The 12492-nt window shown below is 37.3% G+C and overlaps 2 protein-coding genes across 6 annotated transcripts in view; both read left to right on the plus strand.

The window, feature by feature from the left end:
* Positions 1–12492, plus strand: part of LOC118279920 (T-complex protein 1 subunit epsilon) — a 324585-nt gene that overhangs the window by 154827 nt on the left and 157266 nt on the right. The gene's annotated exons all lie outside the window — the stretch shown is intronic.
* LOC118280057 (uncharacterized) overlaps positions 1–12492 on the plus strand; it is a 52233-nt gene that overhangs the window by 21068 nt on the left and 18673 nt on the right. For both annotated transcript variants that reach the window (XM_050702354.1, XM_050702355.1), the window contains exon 2: positions 1411–1959. In XM_050702354.1, the coding sequence (XP_050558311.1) occupies positions 1411–1959 (549 nt within the window). The remainder of the gene's footprint in view (positions 1–1410; positions 1960–12492) is intronic.

Consider the following 12492-nt stretch of genomic DNA (forward strand, 5'->3'; position numbering starts at 1 on the left):
CTGCTCCTTGTGATCGTATCGTGTTCGTTCCCATAAGGTTTTCGGGAAATCATTGGATAAAAAGAAATATCCTATGTCAGTCTCTTGGTTCCAAGCTACGTTCCTAACCAATTTCAGCCAAATTGATTCATCATTTTTAAGTAATACATAAATAGTGTAATATGACTTTATTTTATATATTATGAAGGATATATGTAGATAGATAATATTTATTTATTTATTTAGTAGAAAAAGCTTGCATAGTTTTACAGCTTAACCCAACAACAACATTATACAGTTAAAATCACGTTAAAATGGTATATTGACAACAAAAAAAAGTACAATAATTCTAATAAATTAAAACTAATTCATCAGCAATCCATCTTCTCACAAAATCTTAAACATTCGCGACATACATCCTTCCATCTCGCTGCGAACAAATCACATTCTGGTGCGGACGGACGTCAAAAGAGCATTGATCATCGTCAATGCACGAACGACTGGAGAATTTAGATAAACAAGATTCTATAATATTATATTTGTGTATTAATCGCTACGATAACAAACATATTTGACCATATTATCACAAAAATAAACACGCTCTTCAGTAAGTTTCAAGGTTTTCCCGCCGCTCGATAGATGGCGTTGTACAATTTGTGCTAGCGGCTGAATCGCGCTATGGTTTCGTTACACGCATTTACTTAGGGTAAGCTCAACTACAAGTACTTTGTTCTCTGTTCTGTTGCAGTAGCCATTTGAAATTTTTGAATAAATCTAGGGGTAAAATCCTAAGATTTTATTATACTATAAAACTTACAGACTACTTGCAACCCGCCCCAGCTTCGCATGGGTGCAATGTTGATATATTATGCATGTATTATACATATAAACCTTCCTCTTGAATCACTCTATCTATATAAAACTGCATCAAAATCCGTTGCGTAGTTTTAAAGATTTAAGCATACAAAGGGACATAGGGACAGAGAAAGCGACTTTGTTTTATACTATGTAGTGAAGCAAGAAGCATTTTTTAAACTGTTATATACTGAATTAATTTGGTATATATCACGAAAAAATATACCTAATAATAATTCATATTTTACCTACATCCTTAAGCCACTAATTTACTGACACGATATTTAAAAACTTACCAACACTTAGGTACCAATCATTGTTCCTTACTAAAACTATCTCTGTTCATTCATCTTTCTCATTATTTTACTTTTTTTATCTACTCTACTCATTCTCCCAGATCAGTGCACAGAAACACATTGACGATTTACCTTCCATTCACTCGTTCATTCAATGCTAATATTTCATTCAATTATTCGTTCATTTCATTCAATTATTCGTTCATTTCATTCAATTATTCGTTCATTTCATTTCATTCACCGTATCCGAAATGACCTTCTTTTTTAATTTTCCAAACAGATGCCAACGGACCACAACGAGCTCGATTCGAAAAAAATAAAAGAAAAAAAGTTTTAGAAAAACCAATGTTTATACAGACTGAAATACGAACGCCAATGAAAAGGGTCGATTATTACGAATTCCCTAACGTGACGAATCGACTGGCGGACTTGCCGAAATTTAAGCCAATCACAGACGAGCAAATGTTGAAAATTAATGAAATACTAGACTCTTTGCCTTCGAGGCTACCGAAAAGGAAGGGACGTGTGATCAATAATTTGAACAGTCCACAGAATGCGATAAAACCCCCTGTGACCACAGAAAAGACTAATAACATACATATACAGTCAAATGACAGACAAGATGTGAAAAAATGTCCACAGGGAGGGACTTGCGAGTTCTTCTTTTATTGTTGGATGGTCGGAGGCCTATTAGATGGGTCTTGCGGGAGCCTGTTAAAGGGTTGCTGTCACAGAGTGGCCAAAGCCGGAATTTTGGGAGTACAGGACTCAAATAGCCTTGATGCTAGCAGTGAAGGGTTGAGTTACGGTCCCGTGGTAAATGATGAAAGTAAGTGAACTTGATGGCACGGTAAAGCGTAATTTTGACTGGTATAGGAATGTAATGTTACTGTTTCTCTGGGGCCTTAGTCTGCTATTACAATTGTGTCAGAATGGTCGATCACTGAGCAGTGCGAGAGGGACGGAGCTATGAAGGTTGTATAGCTCCATCCCTCTCGCACTGCTCTGTGATCGACCATTCTGACACAATTGTAATAGCAGACTAAGGCCCCTGATAATAACTCTTGCACGCTTGTAATGGCACGATTATTTTTACTTTACTTACTGATTTTTGTTTTTTTTTTTTACTGTTCGTCGTAGTTTTTTTGTGGTAGCATGTTCGTAGATTTTTGTTTCTCTTTAGTATCATCTATTTATAGATATTGTGCATGAATGAAAAAAATTTTTTTCACACGTAAGTACTTTAAACAATTTTTTTTTGTAGTTTTTCCATATTTGTTATACGTCTGCTATTTTTATATGTTTTAAATTTCTTTTTTTTTGTTTCGTTATTCCATCTTAAAGTATCAATATTACGCTTTAGCGTGTTAGACATCAGAACAACGCCATCTATCGTCAAATAAAAGTACTAACCGAGCTCGGAGTGGTCGTTTGGCAAGACATAGATAGAATTAGCCAAAAAATAGGCAAATATTCGTTCATATCCGGATCCGGTGACGTCATCAGGTATTTTAAATTTATTATACTGTATATACTTAAATTTTGTGATTTTTCCTCCTCTGTTGTTGTATATATAAATTCTGTTTATTTTTTTCTAAATTTTCGCCTCCTTATTCTAACTATGTCTTGCTTTTTTACTATGTAAACTGATTTTGTATATATTTATCTGTTCATATACTTTTATATACTAACCTACTAACTATATTGGAGTAAAATGTATATTATTTTATTTATTGTGTTATGTTGGTACTAGATTGTTTAAGGTAAGTGGTATATTATGTCTCTTTTTTGTTTGTTTTTCATCATACCTAATTATTCTAGCGACAAGGTTTGATTTTTTATCGGTTTTATCTCCTTAATTTATGTCATTATATTCATAATTAATAAATACTCTATCTACTAAAATTGTGAATGAGGTTACCGGACGCCCAAAACCCTTTCCAATCTACAAAAGCCCGGATTCTCCAACAACCCTTAAATTCCTAACCCCCAAAAGGCCGACAACACACGTCCATTGGCGGTGGCGATTGCTTACCATCAGGTGATCCTTTAGCTTGTATACCGGCTTTACCACAAAAAAACCTACAGACCGAAAATGTTAAAAAGATTTCAATCACAAAACGTTTGTAAAAAATATTTCTTCTTTCACGTTAAATATTTTAAACGTATTTATTAGAAAAATTATCAATCAGCATCATAAAAAATTGTTTTAATCTTCTTTAAAATTTTAAAATTTTTAATATAAAAAATCTACTCTATACAGAAAAAAAAAACAAAACTCGTTACCACTAACAAAAAAAAAAAAAAAATTAATAAAATATTCGCATACACAAAAACCGCTCACCAACATGTGGCCCCGACTGTACTTAAACAGCTGATCGGTTACGAAATACTCAGTACGGACTAAAAGATGTGACGCAATCATTTGGGTCACCGTTGTTATTCACGAAATTGTGTTTAGTCAGACTATCATACTTTTATGTTTGAAATGCGCTCGTCATTCTTATATGGGGTAAGGCAGAGGTGCAAGATTGAGTCTCACTTTTCACTGATTATGTTTTTTATTGCTTTTAATTCTTTACTAGTTTCTGCTAGCGGCTTCGTGCATACAAATAGGTGATTCTCGTTCTTTCTCGTTTCCGAAGGAATTTTGGAAAATGCTCTCTTAAAGACTCTAAGATGTTACCCTTTCCTGCCCCGGGGCTGCAGATTACCTAGCGGGTTACCGGGGCTCCGGGCTTCTCGAAAAGCAGGAGTAGGAGTAGGAACGGGGTGGTTTTTAGTCAGTAAGAGTTTGACACTCCTCACCACGCCCAAAGCGGGAGAAGTCATTGAATATTTTTTCCCCTTTTGAGTTCTATCTCAGTCATTTATACCTATATCCAGGTCCAATTGAGAAACATTTTTGTTTCATTTCAGTAAAATACCCATTACCCAATATGCCTATGACCCGGATGTAGTACTGGCGACACATTATGCGTCAGCCAATTACCCAGCTACTGCGCCACCATGCAATCATGTAGATTCAGTGATAATTGACCATTGCTAAGAATATTTCGTAATTTTTTGAGTACATTGTACTGTCGACTTGTTTATTTAGTATGTAGGTAAGAAAATAGAGAGAAGTTTAGTACATAGACAGTAGCTATAATAGGGATGATGACAGGGGTATCATCTACTAAATTGTGTGCTCTTAATGAATTCATATTCAGAAATTATTGGTCGGTTCAGTAGCTAACCTAGTTAGCTAGCTAATTTAGTTACTTTGTACTGAATTACAGCAACGATAGAGTAAAAGATTTGTTACCACCCCTAATCTTCACGTGGGTGTGGTATACCCTAATTAAGGGACTACGGACTACATATTTGAGATTACATACAGAGGTTAAGCATCAGCACTCTCTGATAAATATTTAACAGAGGCTGAGCATCAACACCTGATAAATCTGAACCTTTTAAACTGCAATCTCCAACGTCATTTGCCAAGCGTGGAGATTATAGCAATACCTCTTTTAAGTAGAGGAAACCCATAGTCCAGCAGTAGACTGTCATGGGCTGTTGATGATAAAGAACATTTCAAAATTTGTCGAATCATCATTGTCACACGACTACATACCAAGCCATACATAACCAGTTTAAAATGACCGTCGAATGTATGGAAAGATCGTATAAAGCGAGACCAAGACAAACTGGTCCTGGTAAAACCAGTGTAATCTGGCCTTCGAATATGCGGAAAGATCTTGCAAAGCGAGGTCTTGTTAAATTGGTTTTGTGTAGATAGATGTGTACAACATGAAATTACTACATTTTGTCATCACGTAAGTACATTTTGAAAGTCTTTGTGTTACAATACAATGGTAGCTAATGATGATGATCGTTTGTCACGGGTTCGATTCCATAACGCGAGTTTTATTTGGTAGAACATGCGAACTTAGTGTTAATGGTGTCGAGGTTATTGTCCAACCGAAAATTCCGAATTCCGTATTTAGCATTAAGAATTTCAAAATCGATTTTTTTTTGCAAATCAGATAACTTAGATTACGTTTTGAAGGTTAAGCGGGAACGTTAAAAATACTTAATGTGATGTTGATTTTCTATTAAGAATAACTAATAAATAACTGAGCATAGAACAGTGCCCTAATTTGTACCCGATGTATCATGTATGGCAATAGATTCACCTCCTATAGTTTACGATTTACGACACATGCCAAAAAGACATATTGTAACACTAACTTCTGCCAGTAGCTTCACCCGCATTTCCGTGGAATTATTAAAATATAAAGTCTATGTGTGTTATTCCAGATTATAATCTATCCCTGTTCCAAATTTCATCCCAATCCTTTCAGCCGTTTTGAAACTAATTCAAAAACTTTCGCATTGGTATTATAATCTTAGCTTCTGCCATTGGCTTCGCCCACATTCCCGCGGAATAAACCGTAGCCTAGATGTAATCTATTCCTTTTTCCAAATTTCATCCCAATCCCTTCAGCCGTTTTGAGTTATAAACACACAAACAATCTTACTTACAAACTTTCGCATTTATAATATTAGTAAGAAAACAATTGACGGCAATTCTCGAATCTGACACGTACGTAGAGCTCAATAAAAAGCCTAAACGATTGTCTAATGTTCAATTTAATAACAAAAATTGTTGTTTAAAGTGTCAACTTCAAGTAATTGACAAATAAAGTTGTTTTTAAATTGCTCCAAGTTGCCATTTTGAGAAATTATTATGAATGTGTTAAAATGCTTTTTGCTTAGTATTTCGCACTTTTACGTAGTATTTTTGACTTGGGTACGTCCTAAAACTGCGACCAGCCACCGAGGAATGGGCAGAAGTATTCTCAAAATTTATCGGTGACTTAACTGCGATCCCCAAGCCTGCCAAGCGTGGGGATTATGGCAAGGCTAAAAGGATCCGGAGCTGCGGACTACCTAGCGGGTTTACCGGGGCTCCGGCTCGATAAGCAGGAGTAGGAACTGGGTGGTTTTTAGTCAGTAAAGGGGGAGGCCTTTGTTCAACAAAGCAAGGCCTTTAGGCCTTTCTTCAATGTTGCTGATGATGATGCTGAAGATGATATAGTAATTTTTGCATGATTGTATGGTCTTTAAGTATAGTGTCAATTTTGTTTTGACCGGCGAAAATCATCCAATGATTTCTCTCGCCTTGGACGAGGTGAGAAGGAGTGTCAGACTCTCACTGACTAAAAACCACCCCCTTTGTACTCCTGCTTGTCGAGCCGGAATCTCGGTACCCAGATAGGTTGTCCGCAGCTCCGGGAAAGTATTCCATTTATAAAGCCTGGTTCGAGGTTTTAATTTCCGCGTTGTATGTAATGGTATTTGAATAAGAAATTGACTGGTGTTGGGCTATTGCCAATTCAGGCTCATGTCATATAATGGTTTCTTTAGTATTCATTCTGCACGTAACTCTTGAAATGTGATATCTGAAAGTTAGCCACAACCTATAAAGAATTAATCAGAAACGCACATAAAACATTATACCAACATAAGCTGACTCCGCGTAATCAGCATTTTCAAAGGTATCCTCCTTTTTAAAAGGCTGGCAACGCACCTGTGACTCCTCTGGTGTTGCGGGTGCCCATGGGCGGCGCTAATCGCTTACCATCAGGTGACCCGTCTGCTCGTTTGCCACCTATTCCATAAAAATATAAAAACAATACTCAACATTTTTGCTTCAAGGAACAAGACAAGTTATTTATTTTTTAGCCGTGATCGTCCCACTGCAAGGGAAACCCCTCCCCTTCGTCCACTTCTCTCTGTGTAGAGCTTTCTGCGGTCAATCCTTATCGTAGGAGATAAATTCGTCCCGCCATCTCTTTCTGTACCTCTAGTATGAGTTTGCTTTAAATTTTAAGTAAGTAATCAAAACGAAAGCGCATTCGGCGCTCTGATTGATTAGTTTATTCGAGCCGGCCAATCAGATTTGGATTACTTAAAACGAAGCAAACTCATACTAAGGGTACTGGGCTAAAACAAGTGTGAAGCAAAAAAGAAACACATTTTTCTCAAATTGACATAATAATAATAACATTCCAAAAAAAAACACACAATGGCCTTTCGAAGACGAAGAAAAAAAAATACGCACACCCCTCCCACCAAGTTGAACATTAAATAACACGTAAAATAATGACAGTATGACATTTACTTGTGAGCGCGACTGTACGCGCCGGCGCCGGAGAGAAAGTGCGACTTGCGCAGTTGCGTAACATCAGCTGTGCGGTACACATTAAGGTGGACAGCCAGTATAAGCTGACCGCTGATCGTATAGGAAGGTCATACAATGCGAGCTCATGATATACTGGTTTTGTGTAGATTGAAATGTAACTATGTAGTTGCGTTTTTAAAGTGATGAGCCGTTTACGTTTACATGGCATTTTTGTGTAACTAGTTGTATATAATAATTTGTATGTATATGTATTATGTTTATTTTTGTTCATAATGTAAGATTCGTTGCAATTGGCGTTCCATTGTCTCTGCCTACCCCTATGGGAGACAGGAGTGAAGTTATGTATGTATGTTACGCATTTTTTGCGCTTCCGAATGGTCAGATGTTTGGCCAAGATGTGCGCAGTTTTACGCCAAAAATGTGGTTGATTCCCTTTCAATATATTAAAAGTTAATAAATAATTTGGCTTAAAACAATGAAGTTAAGTAGCAGTTTGGTATATTACATAAGTACTGCGTATAGACCAACCAATTAGAGAGCTAATTGGTTGGTCTATACGCACCAGAGCTAATCAAAGCGCCGAACGCGATCCGTTTCGTTTTCGTTCGCAAACTCGCAAACCCGTACTAAGGGTGCTAAGGGTACTGATTGGTTGGTTCATCCGCGCCAGCCAATCAGACAGCCAAGTTTCGATGTCGTAAAACCTTAAACAAACTTATACTAAGTCTGTCAATAACTCATTAAAGAGTAACTCTGACTCATCTAGTTACAAAATGTTTTAAGCAAGATCCTATAAGCAATAAGACGTTTTTCCCCAAAGATAAGATTTCAAAATATGTCTAAAGGCTAACTATAGTTAATGAAATAGGTATTTCCATTTGTAGATGTTAGGAAATAGGATATTTACTAAAGATTCAAAAGATATTGCAAAGGTCGTTTTGTTAATCGGTCATGAAATATTTATATTATTCAATGGGATAAACCCGTTAAACGTTAGCAATAATTCTAAGGTTATTTAGACACTAATTTAATACACTGTGAAGGAAACCTTTTTTTGATGGGGGTAAATCATCCAATGACTTTTCCCGCCTTGGGCGAGGTGAGAGACTATTACTGACTATAAACCATTCCTTTCCTTCTCCTGCTTTGAGCCGGAGCTCCGGTAACCTGTTACGTTGTCCGCAGCTCCGGAAGAAACTTAGTTCGACAGTATTAGTTCGACTAATACTCATACACACATGCAAATGCGACTACCGGACAAGGGATCTCGGGTATGATTCCTAGTTCGGACAAAGTATTACTGGGCTTCTCTTGGTTTTTCGAAATATTTTCAGTAGTAGCACTGAGTCAAAAACTGTTTTCGGTATATGGCAATAGACTTACCACCTATTATATGAGACTTAGAACATAATTGCTGAAAAGTGAGTGTTACATATTCAATATACACCAGTTCTGTCTACCTTTACTAATATTAAAATACGTGATGTTATAATAAAAAAGAGTATCGGAAGCTTCATAATTGTTTTTATTTATATAATATTTAGCACAACAAATTATTGAGGTGAATCGATTAAACCGAAGCCGAGTCGAATCGAATCGTATCGATTATTTAGAGATGTAACCTACTATCCGTAGATACTGTAGGAACATCTCTAGTTACGTAAAAAAAACAGTTTAACTGTAATTTGTAATTTAATAATGTAATTATTAAGATGACTATGTCATTGTTGAGATTTCTGAAGCGCAACTGTCGATCTCAAGTTCGATTTCCGGGTCAGGCAAAATAGCTATTTATAGTTTCTCGATTTACTGTTTTCTCAGCCATAGCTTAGTTTACCGGGGCTTCGGGTCGAAAAGCAGGAGAAGGAACGGGGTAATTTTTAGTCAGTAAGAGTGAGGCCGGCATCTCGCCTCGACTACTCAAAGCGGGAGAAATCATTGGATGATTTTCCACCTGAAAAAAAAAAGCTTAGGGCTCTGACATATAACATAACAGCTAATTCGGACTAAAAGTAGGAACGGGGTGGTTTTTAGTCAGTAGGAGTTTGTCAATAAAGCCCTCTCGCCTCACCCAAGACGGAACCCATTTGATGATTTTCTATGCACAAAAAAGCGTAGAGATCCGTATTTAAATTGTGATTGCTTTAAAGTTTAAACTATTTTGGTAATAGGAAATAAGTATAAGAGGAGTGAGGTCATACTTTTTGCGAAAGTCGGTCAAATCCTCCTTAAAGGTGGTATGAGTAAGATATAACGCAATGGTGCAGTCGTGTGTTGATTGTTTGAGAAACTTTAAGTGTGGGAGAGCCATGCTTCGGCACGAATGGGCCGGCTCGACCGGAGTGATACCACGGCCGAGCAGAAAACTGACGTGAAACAACGCTTGCGTTGTGTGAGTGAGGTTACCGGGAGGTGAGGTTATCGGACGCCCAATCTTCCCTATCCCTAAATTCCCCAACAACCCGTAAATTCCTAACCCTCAAAAGGCTGGCAACGCATTTGTAACACCTCTGGTGTTTCGGATGTCCATGGGCGGCGGCGATTGCTTACCATCAGGTGATCCGTCTGCTCGTTCTAATGAGAATCACCCCTTACATGGGATATAAATGGTGAAAGGTAGGTACGTTTTGTGCACTTCGGCCTACTCTTTAGGGGATAAAGGGCGTGACGATATAAATAAAATAATAAAATGGGTTTTTGGACTTCTGCTTATCCGTTCAGATTCTTTGTCGTCATATCGTCGGGTCGTTCTTTTTTATTTTTTATTGAACGTCACGCCTTTAATCGTCGAAAGCAGGCAGACGTATCATACTGATGGCACATAATGGCACTGTACACACATTTCACAATTTATGTTATAAGTCCCGTGTACATAGGTGCGTGAGCCTATTGGCATATACCGGGCACATTTGCAGAATCCGCGCTACCACTGAGAAAACCCCAGCAATACTTTATCCGACCCGGGAATCGAACACAAGACCCCTTACCGGGCAGTCGCACTTGAAACCACTCGACCAACGAGGCAGTCAATGTTCTTGGTGTGTACACAACACATAATATATATGTATTTGTACATCCTTTTACACACATAACGTATAAAATGATTGTCATCGAGTACGTAAACATGGTGAAAGGTGAGCGGCGGACTCCGCGGAAACAACGTCGCCGCGCCTGATTACTGGCCGGTGGTGGTTGGTGTAAGTTGTAGGCGGGAGCGGGTGGAAAATAGACTCAATCCGCTAGAAAATAGAGTGTTTTATTTAATGTTTTTTGTATTCGGGGAGTATAAGACGCGGGGTTGTTGTGATAAGAAGAAAAATCTGTCGTAACAACATAACTCACCACTTCAAGGACTTGTTTGATAATGTCTGGATAGCCGCTTTGTATTAGATAAGTTTAATTTAAGAACGAAATTTATTTGCACTATCTGTCACGTAAGCTTATCGGGTACTTATGTATAATATGGAGATGGTGAAACAGGCGCTAATTGTAAAAATAACAGTTTTATAATTTTTACCACTCATTACTCTGATCTGTAGTTTCTTAAACTATTTTTATTAGAACACTACACATAAATGGTTTCTAACGTTCAAATATTCAGTTTGGCCGTCTGAAGGGCTTTTAAAAGCTAGTTATTTATCTAATGTACTTTGTCCAACTTGGAAAATAGAGACCGGCAACGCACATATGACTCCTCTGGTGTTGCAGGTGTACATGGGCGGCACTGATCACTTACCATCACTTACCATACCATAAAAAACAAAATAAACACATTATCTGCCAAATCAGTCATCAAATAGTTGACCAAACAAGTCTTTTATCATATCAATCAACAAATCAGTATTTGACAATACTTAAATAGTATAAACGTGTATACCCCGCTCTCGCTACCGCCTATAACTTAGGCCATACAATAAATCGTGCGCATTGAAGCTTGCAATCTTCCGGTGGTGTATACGCCGGGGATGTCTCCTTCCGTCTATGTTCAAATAACTGGCTATTTGCCGTATTGCTGAAATTGTATGATATGTATTATTTCACTGTCAACGTACTAGTATGTTATTAAATATTTGTGTGTGTGTGTGTGTAATTGGGTGATTCTTCAAAAAACTTTAACTTTTATTTAACAAATCATTATTCTCCCGCGTTATTAAGCATCATGGTAGCTTATTGTCATCCTTATTTATATTTGATTGGTTGAGAGCAGTGTCACAGCTTAATTTATTGAAACCAAATTTTGTGTTTCAATCGCCAGAATTGTTAACTTTTGGGTGAGGATAATGACGCCGTTAACTTTTTGTGACTTTTTTGAAGAACCACCCAATTATGTTGAGTAACTGTGTTTTGGTGAACTTTGAACTTGTCTTTAAATTGCACTAATATGTATTATAATTGTGTGAAAGTTAGTTTGTTTGATAGTTTGTTTTTGTCATTCACGCTGAAACTGAACGGATTTTGATGAATTTTGATATAGACATAGGGTATGAGCTGACTTGGGTGATAGGTAATAGGTAAAAAGTAGTTTTTATTCCACGGGAACGCGGGCGAAGCTAGCTAATGTTAAAAATGAAAGATTATTTAAATAATACTTTGTAATCCTTCTGCGCTAATTAATTAAAATAAATCAAGAAAGGATAATTTTTCATAAAACTTGTGTATCGGTGTAAATATTATTTTTCATTGTACCACTTCACATTCTTCTTTTACGCAAAAACACTCAAAACTCTCTATCTCTTATACCTTAATCCTTTAACTTGCACCACACGCCAAAGCTGCGCAAGCGCGGCCGAGCGTCACTTCCGGTGCTGCAATCAAGGGCGGTATACTTCCGGCCGATTATCTGAAGATACATAATGGTAGGCTTATGAAAAACAGGATTTATGTAAAATTATACGATTGCCTAGGTAGAATTACTGCCTAGATTCATATTGTGTGTAGAATAAGCTAAGATTTTAGATATTGTGAAGATTTTCATTCGATTTTGAACCTTATTTATGAGGGAAGACTGCCTTTCGAGCTCGAGTTGTCGTAAGTGCGACTGCCGGAGCAAGGGTCTATAAGGTTTGATTCCCGAGTTGGGCGAAAATTTCTCAGTAGTAGCACGGAGTCTCGAATTGTGCGCAGTATATGGCAATAGGCTCACCCCCTATTACATGGGACTTACAGTATAAA

The sequence above is a fragment of the Spodoptera frugiperda genome, chromosome 22 (genome assembly GCF_023101765.2).
Source record: "Spodoptera frugiperda isolate SF20-4 chromosome 22, AGI-APGP_CSIRO_Sfru_2.0, whole genome shotgun sequence".
NCBI lineage: Eukaryota > Metazoa > Arthropoda > Insecta > Lepidoptera > Noctuidae > Spodoptera > Spodoptera frugiperda.